This window comes from Corvus cornix, chromosome 2, assembly GCF_000738735.6.
Source record: "Corvus cornix cornix isolate S_Up_H32 chromosome 2, ASM73873v5, whole genome shotgun sequence".
Lineage (NCBI taxonomy): Eukaryota > Metazoa > Chordata > Aves > Passeriformes > Corvidae > Corvus > Corvus cornix.
The window spans coordinates 93244676-93259693 of NC_046333.1; the positions used below are offsets into that span (position 1 = coordinate 93244676).

The 15018-nt window shown below is 40.7% G+C and overlaps 1 protein-coding gene across 6 annotated transcripts in view; it reads right to left on the reverse strand.

The window, feature by feature from the left end:
• CARMIL1 (capping protein regulator and myosin 1 linker 1) overlaps nt 1-15018 on the reverse strand; it is a 193704-nt gene that overhangs the window by 13388 nt on the left and 165298 nt on the right. For 3 of the 6 annotated variants that reach the window (XM_039572531.1, XM_039572538.1, XM_039572557.1), the window contains 5 exons: nt 14848-14865; nt 10894-10960; nt 10381-10577; nt 6245-6351; nt 3631-4063 (listed from right to left, as the gene is read on the reverse strand). In XM_039572531.1, the coding sequence (XP_039428465.1) occupies nt 3631-4063; nt 6245-6351; nt 10381-10577; nt 10894-10960; nt 14848-14865 (822 nt within the window). The remainder of the gene's footprint in view (nt 1-3630; nt 4064-6244; nt 6352-10380; nt 10578-10893; nt 10961-14847; nt 14866-15018) is intronic. The other 3 variants (XM_039572563.1, XM_039572556.1, XM_039572546.1) reach the window with 1 other exon arrangement.

The following is a 15018-nucleotide window of genomic DNA, read 5'->3' on the forward strand; positions in this document are numbered from 1 at the left end:
TTTCCCAGGTTTTTCCTCTACAGTGAAAGATTTTATTATTCAGCATTATTTTCCTTTTCCCATGTGTTTGTTAAATAAATGGTTCTTATCTCTATCACTTTCTTTCGAGGAAAATTTATTTTTCCTGAACCTGGTGGGGGAGGGGTGGTAGTGCCTTCTCTCAGAGGATATATTTCTAAATTTGACCAAACCAGAGCACAGGGTGATGCGGTCTCCCAGTCTCTCCTCTAAGAACAGGTGAACACCTGAAATGTCACACTGCATTAAGGAGGGTGCTATTAGAATAATCATTAAACTTCCTGTACTTTAAAACTATCCTGATACAATGAAGTGCTCTGGACAGATGCTCTCTAGAAATGCTGTGACTTGTAGGGCCAGAATATTTAGCTATGGTGTCCATATGGACAAAACAAAGTCACCTTCAAAGATAGCAGAAACCATTGGGCAGAAACTCAGTTTTTATTCCCATTTCTTGACTGCCACTGATATTTTGGCTAAATTCTCACCTTTTCACCTGCTAAAGTTACATGTTTCTCTATATGACTGTCTTGGCTATATATATTTTAAAGGGAATACCACTCTCCTTTTACTGGACTTTTCTTCTGTACCTCGGAAAAAAACGCCTTTTTTGCAACAATCTTTTCATGGAATGTAAATTCTCATGAACTTTCACTGAGAAACTAATTTTCTCATGTAAATACTGAAGATAGATGCATAACACTTAGCTACAGTAAATTACTTAGGAGAGCTGTACGACGGTACAAAACTAATTTCACTGTAATTCTCTCCTCCCTCTGTAGTTATGGGACTACTGGGGAAATGTGACCATGTACCGAGACATGTCCAAAAGCCAGTGCTGGCACCTATTAGTGCAGTACTTAAAAATGCAATTAGGATGTGTGCATGTTTGGCTACCTACTGTACACATATTACAAACAGCTTATGGCCCCCAGACAACACTAAACAATGGCTGCAAAAATTTACCCTGAAAAGTCGGATCAATGCAGGTAAATTCATCATGTAGATAAATAACACCCGGGCTGTATTTTTAATAGGAATTCATGCAAGGTTGGGAAACACTGCAGGGTTGGGTGTCATTGAGAAGGAATGAACAGGTTATGGATGACTGTTCCCTCATAGGCCTTGCTCCAGGTATTTAAGAATCCAGCGTGTAACACTAGATGGAGCTAAAAGATCGTTTTATGTGCGCCCTGAGGCAACACTGATCTGCAAGTACTTGACTCTACTATAAGTGCCAATTCCCACGTTGTATTCTAAGTAAAAGAAAACAAAAGCGCATTTACCATCTTTCCATCTACTCTGCACCTGCTCGTGACTTCTATCTGCAACATGACTGTGGTAGGGTATGAATGAAACAGTAAATTCCTTCTGGCTTTGTTTTCATGTAAAATAGCTCAGAATATAAGCAGCCATCTGTACCTTAAAGGAAAATAAAATCTTCTATCATACTGAAATTCTGATAAATTTGAAGATGTTACAGAACTTGGTATCATAATGATCCTAAACAATGTAGCAGTGGGATGCTGTCTTCTGCAGCTCAAGTGTCAGGATCCTGTATGATTTCCACACTCATGAGTATCATGAAAAAACCTAAATTATTTCATATTGTGATGGATGAAGCATGTGAAAAATGCTTTTGAAGAGCAGTTCAATTTTGTGTCCGCTGAGCAACATTAAGAATAGACAACTCAGTACTCTGCTGTGTAGGGATTCCTATTTCAGTTCAGTTTTCTTGTCACTCTTTAATATATAAAGACATAGTTTTGCATTCCACAAATATAAATTTGTACTAAAAATAAGATCAATAATATTATTTTCTAGTAATTTAAACCTGAAATAAGAGGACTCACCTTTCCAGCCAGTAAATAAGCTAAGTGTGATAAAAACCCCCTAAAACCTGGCAATAGGCAACAACTTTTCCTTTTGCTGAATGAAATTAAAGTTTTCAATTACTGTGATGAAAGCCGACCAGTTGAAGAGGACTTTTACTCTCCCCACTCAAAAAAAAATTACACATGCTAATAGTCTACCTTAGTCATGTTGTTCCAGATTTGACTCACTGTAGGTAACAAGTGTTAAGAACCCAAAGAGCACGAAGCACACACAATCATGCACTTGTAAAAATTCACATAATCTGGAATAGCTTGGTATTTTATAATTACAGGCAGGGCGTAATACTCTTATTTAAAATCATATGGCATTTTATTTGAAAACTTGCTGCTTTAAAGGTCAATGAGACTATTCATGGGCATTATCTAATACCAATGAGAAAGGTGGGAATTGGTCATTTCTTTAGAAAAATCGTTTTTGCACTGAGGATCCCTTTAATGATCCACAGAAGGCTGCATTCATTTGAATCTGCTTATGAGAAGAGTCTGGTGTCTGCAGGAATGGCTTACACATCATGGCAAGCACTGTAAGACTGTGAAGAAAGGGAAAAATGGACTTAGGCTGCCTTGCTTGGTCACAGCAAGACAACTTTGTACATGTTAAAGGAAGGAAAACAAAACAAAGTTTCATTGTAAGGTAACACCTTTTAAATTACAGGGGACAGTGGTGGGGAATGGAGAACCTCAGAGTGCCCTGCACATGGAAGAGGAAGAGAGCAGTGAAAAAAGGCTGATTCTTTGGTAGTTGTGAAATATGCCAATTGCAGCTGGCAGGAAACAGAGGATAATAAAGGGGAAGACCGATGGCAAATGGGCATCAGGCAAAATAGGCCGGCACAGAATGCTTTGGAGGAACACAAGGATATTCCACTCCGTACATTTGCAGAGTGAAGCAGAGCTCCTGCCCAGGATCAGCACTTCACAGAAGAGAAAAAGGGAACCTGGACAGACAATTGGAAATAATTTTTTTTTAACAGGTTATTTTCTTTCATTGTTAGTATTTGGAATATATAAATCAAAGGCATAAAAATAATTAGGTGTGGTACAAAAGGACAAAAAAATCAAAAATTGCAACAAGCAAAGTATATGCCAAATATCGTAAACAGTGAATGGTAGCCAGATTTGCTTCTCTGTATGGAATATATAATTTAATATACAGTAGAACTCTCCATCTGTCTACATCACTTTCTGAAAGAAAAGGGTACTGACAGCTACCACTGTAGTTAACCTTGCCACATACCTGAGGTACTGGTGTGCAAGGGGGCACACAGTGAGAAGCCTGTCCTAGTTTTACCTTTTCTGGAGCAATTCCAGCATGCACCGTGAACGAACCACACGCATCATATAGAGTGGAGATACTGGGCCGGGCTTATAAGTCAGCCCCAAATCATTCTGTGATATGTGCAAATAATTAGATGGTCTCTTCTGTGTTTGTGATGGTCTGACACCAAGTGCAAGGGCAGGCATCATCCCCTCCCCAAGGCTTAAGGGTGCAACTCCTGCTCCACATGTGCAGCCTGTGCCTTGGCCAGGCCGTTTGTGTTCAACCACCACAGCACAGAGCAATCCTGTCACAGGAACACCACGATCCCTGTTGGAAAGCAGGACTGATGTGTCAAGCCCCAGCCACCAATCCTTGCAGTCCCAACCCACCTCTCCTGAACACACATAGTTTTGCCCATTTTTTTTAACAACTCAAAAGAAATCACATTGCCTTCACCTTCTGAGCAGAGGCTGCTCTCTTCTCCTGCTTGGCTTTCATTTCTGCGAGAAGTCCACTGCCCATCACTTGCACACCATACCTCCGGCCTCCCTGGGGGCTGCCCTTGCTGTCACCCCTCTCAGCTTTTGCCACATCATCTGTCTGCACCTCTTCCAGTGAGTCTGGAGTCTTTAATTCCTCGGACCGCTCCGCACCACCGTTCTGCTCTGCAGACTTTGCCTCCTTCTTGCTTGCGTCTAAAGCTGGACTTTTTGCAGCAACCTTGGGCGAGGAGGGCTCCTCTGCCACCGACACAGTCTGGGGACGTTCTGATTTGGAGCCTCTCGATTTGATTAAGTTAAGGAAGCCACTCTTCCTCGAGTCCCTTTTCTTCTTCTCGTCACCTGCTTCACTGGGCTCACCGCTGTCTGAACTTTTAGTTGATGGTCTCCTAAAAAAGACACCAACATTTCAAACTTTTCTCCACGCCCCTCCTCCCTTTTTAAAATAGTACCAAACGACTTCTTGCAGACAAAGCCAGTCTTTTATATGACCCCTATGTTGACCTAGGCCCAATCATTACCTGGTGTCTCTATATTAAAAACTGGACGATTAGCATCGGTCATATCATCTTGAGGACTTCTGTGCTGCTTTGTGCAGTTGTTTATTTTGCACTGGGCATCCACCTGTTTCTAACACCAGACAGCTCTAACCAAGCTGACTATGCACATATATATTGGGTTTGCATGGCCAGGTTGTGGTAGCAGGGGGTCTACAGGAGTGGCTTCTGTGTGAGGAATCCTCCCGCTGAGCAGGAAGGAGCAGCAGAGAATGTGTGATGAACTGATCACAGCCACCATGCCCTGTCCCTCTGTGCCACTGGGGAGGAGAAGGTAGAGAAAATTGGGGGTGAAGTTGAGCCCTGAAAAGAGGGAGTGGTGGGGAGAAGTATTTTTAAGATTTGGTTTATTTCTCATTATCATACTCTGATTTGATCTGTAATATATTAAATTTTTTTTTCCCCAAGTTGAGTTTTGCCCATGACAGTAACTGGAAGACATCTCTCCCTGCCCTTATCTCAACTCACAAGCCTTTCATTATATTTTCTCTCCTCTGTCCAGCAGGAGGGGAGTGATAGAGCAGCTATGGTGGGCACAGGGTCAACGCACCACAACATACAATTTCACTCTGCTCCATTTCCAGAGTGCATTACCTGTGGTTTGTACCTGCCCATTAGTAAAAGGAGAAGAACTGATCTAGACACATGTTTAACACAGCTTTTGGGAGATCTTGTTCCTTAAGGGCCTTGCTTGAAATAGGAACTAGCTGGCACAGCCACTTTCTCTCAGTAAGGAATACAGAGGTCACTTTTATGGTGCAGATACTCATCCTCAAAAAAACCCAAAAAAAACCAAAACCAAAACAAACAAAAAAAAAACAAACCCAAAAGAATGAACAAGCAAAACCAATCCCTAAACAACCCACCTGCCACTAGGATTTTCTAGAGGCATCTTCTGAGCAGAGTACTCACACTTAAGGGCAAAGGTGAGCACATACACATTCTGCATAAAAGCATAAAAGCACCCAAACTGGATCTTTATTTGGGACTGGGTGTCCCAAATAAAAATCCTCAGCAAAGAGTACAGCCAGCGTGGGCAAACAAGGATGGTGCAAGTTCACAGGGACATCTGAAATGAGCAGCTAGCAGGCACCCAAGGGAAGCACAGGAGAATGTGAGCCCGTGAGCACCCTGAATTTAACCTGGCTAAGACATTTTTCAAGGCTACCATAATTTCATGCCTCCACATAGTATATCATACATAGCTTCACGTGTCACTACAGATATCTAAAACTCTCAGTGACTTTAAAATATTTGCTTTTCCTGACACAGCTATCTAGCAGTTAACACTTACTATTTTCTTCAATGGATGTCACATACAGCACAGAAAGGGTCATTCCAAGTTGCCTGGAAATCACCCTTCCTTTCTCATTTAGTTATGGAAATACCCTGTGTGCGCACGTGCACAAGCATGCAGGAATTCAAGAACATCTACATGCATGGCTCTGTAAGTATACAGCCAGCTACAAAGCAACTGTATAAGCTGTATAACCCTTGTATAAAGCTGAAGGAGACATATCTGGCAGGTTAATGTTTTGCTTAAACCTGGAATACTACAGATTGGTCAACCATGTCTTTAACATATTTCAAAACCAGCATAAATCTACTGTCATCTATGAAAACACTGTACCCGACAGCACTCCTCAGCAGAGAGGAACACCCATGTGTACAAGGAGCACTGGGGAGACTCTCAACCAATACAAAGCTCTGCTTCAGCTCTAACGAGCTTTGCTGAAGGGTAAAATGAAGTCAACGGAATTATAAAAGTACACACTAGTTATGAATCCCCCCCAACATGGTATAGTAAAGCAATTTATTTCCAAGTAGCCACTTTTAAGGGTAGGTAATCTAATTCACAATGTCTTGACTATTAAGGTATTTTCTGACTTTGACAACAGCAACTCTAGATACTGGGAAAAGGAGTCAAACACAGCTTGAAACTGCTGCTTGCCCAGCTATCAAGATGGATTTTTTTTTTTTTTAAATAACTCCTAAAAAACTTTTTAAACTTACTTTGAATCCATTTTTGTCACTTTCTTAGTGAAAAATTCATCCACACCTTCATCCACTCTCCCCATGAGGCCATTCTGATCTCCTTCTGGTGGTACTCCAGCAGACACCTGACAGAAGAAAAAACTCTCTCTGGTATATAATAATCTAAGCATGTTTGCTCCAGTGATAATAATTAAGAGTTAAGACATTATAAAAATTATGTGTGCCAACCACAACTCAGTGCAGACCACAGAATCACCACTGGAACTCCCCCTCTAGCCAGGCCAGCTGATTCATTATATCAAAAGCAAAGTAAACCAAAACACCAGTGACAAAATGGATGCTGCAATGCATGAGGCCAGGAATCAAATATCTTTGGCTTGAAAAAAATAGAGCACTAGGCCAGTTAGACAAGCAAAAGAAGCAGAAAAAATAAATCCTGATCAGGAGATGACCTGAAGAGAAAGTATTTTCAAAAGGCAGTTGTCTCACTACTTGGAGAAAAAGCTATGTTCTGAATTTTGGACTTAGAGATTTAGAAACAGAGCTCTGGCCGGCTAACAGAGCCTTTTATAATTCATTCAGTCTAGCACTTCCAAAAGCAGAGACTCTAAATACAGAATCAGGTGTTCCACTTTAGGAACCAAACCCAGACTTTTGCTCAATGTCTGAAAACAGCAAATCTGCTCCCCATCTTTGGTTTCAATGCCCTCATTTTGAATATGGGTGACCTCAGGCATATAAACCAGGCTGGCTTTGAAATACCTGCCAACCACAAAGGCCCTGTGAAGATTAGCTGGTGACTCTGCAGCCTCCTGAAGATGAAACAAGCAGTCTCCTGGGAGGATTTCTCATGTGGTCTAGCTCCTGTACATGGCTTTGATGTGGAAAAGCTCTATTACCAGTAAAGAGACTTCCTTCCATTTAAATGCCATATGGAAACCTTTTAGATGACTACAGAGGACTCCCCAAGACCCAACCCAGTTGTACTCTTGGTAGTACTAGGGACCAGGACACAATATAGCAGGGCTTGTAATTTGAAACAATTCCAATCAAGGAATCTCCTAGTTGCCACCATAACTCAAGAGTAATCCCAACTTCTCTTTTGATGTGGAATACAAACTCTTTTCTATGCTTCAATACTCTTAAAGGCTGCTGTTAATGTCAAACCCAGCCTCATTAAGTCAAGACAATGAACTTCATATGAACTAATGCTTTGACACAATCATGAAACTTTTTACTTTCCTGGCTGAACCCTGTTAGAAATCAAGTATTTATTTTTGTTATCAAAGATAATAGTTAATATTTTATTGATACCTGCTGTAGCAATCTAATACTGATGTGAAAGAAGCCCACCTGGTAATGACTGCTTTGTTGCCAGTCAAACTGGCAACAGATTTTCTATAAATAACAGTTCTATTCTAAATTAGCACAATGATTTATCAGATTTCCTACTACGCCACCTTTGGTAAGTTCTGTAGAGAACTTGTTTAGCTGGAATATCTGACACTAGGCAGGAGTGCACATGCCTTCATCTGGTTGGTCTCAGTCACAAACCCCTTATCACTCAACTGAAACACAAAATAAAAGCGAGTGTCGCACTTTAACAGAAATGAGAAACCACTTCATATTGATAGTGGAGTCCTCCAGATAGTAGGGATAAACATGTAAGTATCAAAAGTAAGAGCATCTCCTGAAGAGGAAATAATTCTGGGATCCAATGATCTACAGAAAATGAGATCTACCTCAAAAAAAAGAAAACAGCATCTGAAACAGCAGCAGGTTCCTAAAAATTAACTAAAGATGTACAGAAATGTTGAGGGTCTAATAAGGTCCTCAAGACACAGAATGTTCTTATAGCTGTTTATTGTAACACCTTTTATTACCAGCATTAACTGTAAGGCTGAGCTCTGGTTTATTTTTACCCTCCTGACTCTAAAAAAAGAAAAAAAAAAAAAAAAAGAAAAAAAGAAAAAAAAAGTGTTAAGGTTTCATTTGTTCTTTTTAATCTCTTTTTTAGCTTAAGTTTAAAAGCAAGCATGTTTCTTTGTTAAGGAAAAAACTGTCTTTGAAGCAGAAATAAATAAGATGAATCACTATCTCTTTCATGCATTAGAGATTAATCTCTTTTGCTATACTAAATCTTCACACATAAGAGGAGAACTCATGAGGTTAAGATCTCACAAAAATCTAAATGATAAACAACTGTTTTATTGTTTTGCTTCAAAGTTAAAGCTACTTGGGAGTGGGTGGTTTTGAATTTTTCTTTTTTTTCCTTCTTCTTTTCCCCCTCTCTGAATACTCATTTCAGTAGAAATTCTGACAAAACTATAAATTTTTCTTCTGCCTGCCCACTCAACCCAAGTTAAAAGTTTGTTTCTTTTTTTTCCTCCATCTTCTCCTTTCTTTTCTTACATTTTTCAGCTTATAAAGAACCAATCTGTTTTCCAGCAAAACCAGAGAAGTACAACTATGATCATCTGAGACTCCTTGAATTACTAAATACAAATAATGGGAGCAGCAAACAATCCAAAAGACCTGCTTTAAGCAGCAGAAAAGGTCAAGATTTTGCCTCTCACATTTCAAGTGCTTTTCCTAAGTACTGCTTTCTGTATTCTTGAAGTGGCAAAATCAGCAGCAAACTCTGCAAGCAATGTCATGGTCCACTCATGACTCTGACCTTCAAAATCTGGCTGTTTCATTTTCAGAAGCATCAAAACAAACATCTTAAGTCTTTCAAAAATTTGTTTGGACTCATTTTGGGGTCAGAACTAGTAAGGAACTAAATGGTTCATAAAAACAAGACAGGGACAAATGAGTTTAAGTAAAAAAAGCTCCTTTGAATTTCTGCAACTAAATAAACTCCCAATTTCCAAATAAATTCAATATGGATGAGCACATTCCCACAACACTGCACTATCACGGGAGGTAGGACTTCTCCTCCAGTAGGAGTAACCTTTTTGTTGCTGTTGAAGAAGACATTGTATGTCCTAGGTCCATGCCTGGTAGTGAAGCACTTGCCCCTCCCATACCCCCACTCCTTCCACCTCCCTATGCTGATGGCACAGGATGTGCTGAGTTTGGAAGCAACTGGGAAAACATGTGTGTTCTGCAGCAATGGAACTGGGAGAAATAAACACAGATGTGTTTTCAGTACATGGAGACAAATCCATTCTTCTGCTACCTCTAACCTTCCCTGTAAAGCACAAGGGAATGGAAAGTTGGCTTGAATATTCCCTTTGCTTCGATGTTTCTCCCTTTCCAAGTGGTACAAAAAGCATTCCACTGCCTGATATGATCTTTCCCCGTATTAGGGAAATTTTCAAGGATCCTCACAACTGAAAATCCTCAGGAAGCAGAAGAGGCCACAGGCATTTATTACGAGGCTGCCCAACTCAAGAGAAGCAACGTCTGCCCCTTGATAGGGCTACTTATCATATCAGCTGTGCTCTGTTGCTGTGAGATAACTCTGCAACTCCTCCAGATCTGTCCTTACATACCCCGAGGACACACCACCACAGAAATAAATCTTTACTGATGTGGTGTGCCAAGGAAATGGAACTGTGGGAACTCCACGCACGTATATTGAGTTCACACCAATGCCTTTCGTGAACAGACAGTGCTCTTCTGTTTTGCCTTTCTAAGGCAGGCTCCAGCATGAAAAGCAGATCTGTGACTATGCAGATTTGCTGGCCCAAACACCATCTTCAGTTTAGGAGCTGTGGGAATCTGGGTGTCAGAGAGTAGCTCCTCTGATTGCTGATAGAAATAAGAATTTATGCCAAGTTACCACATCTTAATGCAGGCAGAAAAAAGGATTAAGACTTAACAAATCCTTGCAACATAATTGAAAAGTCTCATGATATTTTCTGCATTTCCTGTGGAAGTTCCGAGTACCTCCAGAAACTGCTTCCATGAAAAAAACCCCACAAAATAAAAAGGATAGAACATATCATGGATTTAGGCTGTGTCAAACAAGACAAAAAGCTTGTAATAGGGATGGCACACTGAAAGACATGAATACCAGGAGAAAAATTAAGTAGTTGCTTATGGCTTTTACCCCTTCAATCATTGCCCTCATTACATTGCAAGACCTGACTCACAGCAAAAAGCAATCAACACACAACATTGCCAGCAATATTTTAATGTAGACTCACTGCTGCTTGACTGGGCTGCTGCTTTTTATTCCTTTTGGGCCTTAATTTTGTAAAGTGTTCCAGTTTCCTCCCTTCTTCTGATGGCAGCTCTGAAATAAATCCAGAAGTTCGTTTGTCTGGCCTGCTGGAAGGAAATGGTGGGTCTTCTATATGGATAGGTACTTCTTCCAGTGCTTTATCTAGATCAAATTCCATTTCTAAGAGAAATCAAAACTTTCTAATTAGATTTAACATGCAATTTAAAACAAAAGACAATGCCATTCCTCTTTTTGGTGGTAAATAATTATAAGCACATTCAGGGAACTTAGCCACAACATGTCTGTGAGCAGATAGCACTGTGAGCAACTATTTACTATCAAAGACATTAGCAAAGTCCCAAAACAAAGCAGCCAGTGTGGAGCAAAAATTCAATCCAGAGGGAAGGAGAATCACCTGTGCTTTTCAATCAAGAACCACCTAGAACCACCTCAGGCAAGCAAAGAAACAAAATGTATTTAAGAAATCCTCACTTACCAAAAGCTCTGGACACTGGCCGAAGCATTCTACTGTGGATGCTTTTCCTTTTTGATTTAGGAGTCATCTATCAACACAAAACAAAACAAAAAATTACTTTAGGGGACAAAAGAAATTAGAACAAATCAGTTTTTCAAGCCTATGAACCATTTCAAGATCTGATTTGATTTAACACCAGAAAGGAATGGGTTTTTTCCTCCCTCTCTCATACACTCAGAAGTTTTTCTAAATTGATAGTTTGTTCAACTGACTTTTAACAGAAGCAGGGAGGTAATTTATTTTTCCCACTAAAACTGCAGGCTGTACACAGGATGATTATTGAAATTGTCCAAACATTAACTCTTTGATCCTCAATTGTAAAAGAAAGTAGCTATTAAAATCTCATCTCTGCATTTGAGATCACAAGGGACCCATTTAAGACTTAATTACTTTGTGCAACCCTGCAAAGTTAATGACAATACCAGGAATAGCCTACCCCTTGCTCTGGCGTTTATTTTTGATACAAAATATACTTCCTCAGTTCATTTGTTAGTGGCACGTTACTGGGGATTTGTGCTTCTGGACACCACCACACAGCTCACCAACCTTCCCTAGGAAAATGAGCCTTGGAGAATACAGTCCTTCTTCAGAAAACAAAAACACCATGTCAGCGTTGGCAGTATCTATAGCAAACATATGACTTCCCTGGACTTCAGACACACTGAGAATAGCTGGAAAGTTCGGCATACATTCAACACAGCTACTGAATTATGAACAATTAGCCTTCTTATCTTCAAAATGCAAAAAAAAAGGAGCATGTTGCTTTAAGACCACAAATACCCAGACTTAAGACTCAGGTTTGCTCTTTTTGGAAAAAAGTTGTCTTTCTTTTCTTGCCTGAAGCCTTCTGAAAGTTCACATGGTGAGTAAGACAATTTTGCTACAGGAAATGGATGCATCACCAATTCCAAACCTCTTAACATAGCTCAGCATTGTCAGACTTTTTGTGTAAAAGCTGACCTGCAGGTTTTCTCAAGAGTTAATTTTAAATGGCTCAGCTTCTATAAAGATGCTATTCTTGAAGCCTAGTGACTGCATATCTAGTGGCTTCTGGAGTATCAGTCAGGAAGCTGTTATGGCTTGCAACTCATTAACAGAATAGTTAATCAAGTTTAGTAGTATCAATTTTATACCAGCCAGAAAAGACACAGTTGGCATTAACATTTCAGACAAATCATGAACTGTTTAAGGCAAACATCTGCTAGTTTTTATGTATGCAAAGTTCAGTGCACAGACCCACATGCACTGAATTCATATTCCCGAAGTAGTCACGAGGATCATTATGCCACTACTCACATGCTCAGGGTTATGACAGATTTTTGTAACAGGACAGCTATTACCCATGTTCTCAGGACCAGAAAAGGACTGGAAGACCACAGAGTGGGCAGTGATAGCACTGCCTGGGCAACAGAGCTCTGGTTTTATTGCCAGGTACATTGTTGGGAGAAAAAGATACCTTCAGCTGTTGCAGGTTTCCACTTCCACATTTGACAACCATCAGTAAATGACACAACAGTTTCACAACCAGCCAGAAAAATAGTTTGCCACCTGAGCAGATTTACTCTGACACTAATGAGCAGGCAAAGTGTTGCTGCATCAAAAGGTCAGACATTACTTTCAGAGTTACCAATAAACTAAATGCAATAGATTTGGGGTGAGTGGCTGGAGAGGTGCTGAATTTTTTCAGCCGAAACTGCAGCGGACTGTACAAGAGGTAGGCAGCTGGGCAGCCTCTGAACTGCACAGCTCAACAGCTGTCCATCCATCACCCAAACCTGAAACAACCAAAGCATTTGCACCTCATGTAAGAAAGAGTTGAAGCAGCTCAGCATTTGGGGAACAGCAATTAGATGTCACTATCAGTAGTCCTGGTTTTATTTCCAGACATAGCCCTTTTCTCTTGTTAAGGTACATTCACATGCATTTTGGTCCATTTCCCAATTTCTTTTGGTGGTGTGACTGGAAGTTACAGCTAGTATATACAGCAACTCATGCTAAAGAAGATCTGAAAGGAGGACAGAAAACACGGCTGATGGGAGACCTCTGGTCACTCAGCAGCTGCACAGCCATGGCCAGTGTTCGGAGTAGATGAACAAGCTGGGAGCTGTATCAGCCCAGGGCACCAATGCAAAAAAAGCACAGGGCAAGTTCTGAGGTTCCTGTGCAAGGATTGGAATGTTCCAAATACATCTCCAACAGCCAGGAACAGAATGATTTCATTTTCCTTCCCAGACAAGAAAATGCCCCCAGATGACCCTGCAGAGCTTGCGCTGACGACCATAAGCCAGTCTCTGCTACAACTTACTGTCAGCTTGGCATGATCCATCAGCAGCTTGGTTGCTGGGGATAAAGGCAGAAGGATAGAGATGCTTCCCATTTGCTTTAACAGCATGAATAGCAGCTCCACAAACACTTTTATTTGAAAACCTTCTGTTTTCTAGCCTGTTTAGGAAGTGCACAGATGAAAGGCTTCTTGCCAAGTGAACTTTCTAGATCACACGCAGAGCAAAATGGGTCAAAGCATTAATTTAAGTAGGCCAGTGTGCTCTTTTACAAAATATTAGGCTTAATCTCTGCTTAACATCTCAGCCACCACACAGTCTGCTACAGCAGCAGCGCACATGTCATTGCAAGAGGAGATATCTGAATGCCCCAGCCTGAGCTCCATTTCCTATACTTCATGGAAGCAGCTCAGCTTTGGCAGAAACACATCTTCCACCTTGCCACCACCTCTGGTCCCACAAGCACAAAGTGGCTTTCCAGCCTTACGCTTCCTTTGTGGCCTTTACAGAGGAATAGCTGTTAGTATCAACCTCCCCTCATTCACATCTTCCACAGACTTACCATTCTAGTATAACACCTCCTGAATTCTTCCTTGTTTTGCTTACTTTTCCATGAGCACATTGTAGGCTTCTTGGCAGAACAGATAGAAATAAACTGCATCTCTGGAATTGGAGAGGACCTCTTGGAAGTCTGCATGCATCTATGCCACTGAGATCTCAGGAGATGGCTCCATGAGTGCCCCCTCTGCAGTAGATGTGAGCCAGCAAATCTCTACCACACTTCCAAATAAGGGCTTACTTAGACACCGTCACGTGTCCTTGCCAACTTTATGCTCCCAGGACCTCTTCCCATGATCACTTTTACAGATTCCTCTCTTCTGACTGCCTTCCTCAGAAAACTATCTGAGCTCTCTGGAATTTTCTGAAATGGTATCACCAGCTGTGGAAGAACACTAGTACCTTGGGAATTAAAAACAACAACTGAAATAGTTCTGTTTTGAATGCTAGAAAAAAATGTACTTTCAGAAACACGATCTCAGGTACTCTCCTTGTTTATACAGGTAATTGAAATTACGCTCAGTGCTGAGGGATATACTTATTTCCATGTTTTTCTCCTCCTACTCCAAAGTAATTTATATTCAATCCTATTAGATACAGAGATGCTCCGTGAGCCTTCTGTTACTTCCCTTTCAAAAGATGTCAAACAAACTAATGAACAACTTGCTGCTCCCTCTTGAAAATCATCTCCCCAACCAGTCTCCCTTCAACATATGGATTTTCAGCTTTGAGAACATGCTAAGGACTATTCTTTCATTAAGATGTATGATGCATGAATATAAAACCAAATCAACAGATTTTCCTTCTGAGCAACAATATTTGTGCTTCTATCCCCAACATCAGCACTCTGCTTTGGTTTGGTCTTAAAACCAAGGGATCCTTTAAATCAGGTGCTACATTAGCTGAACCTTTTTGTAAATCCAATCTCATTCCTGAACCATTGCCTATTTCATTTGTAGGTGCAGATGGATGGCACTAGAGTCTCCCAGGAGACTCTCAAGGCAGTACAGAGGCAAATGAAGCACAAAAACATAAACAAGTAGGCCAGAAACAGCAGAGCTAAAAAAATACTTACACTTGTACAGCAGAGAGTCTCCATGCAGCAAAAAAGAAAGAAAAAAGAATATGAATGGGGAAGACAAAGCAATAGCAGTTCTCAGGAAAGGAGGCAAAACCAGGAATCACCAAAATAAAGAAAACTAAAGCCAAAATGCTTGGAAGTCTTAGCAGGAAAGGTGACATGCAA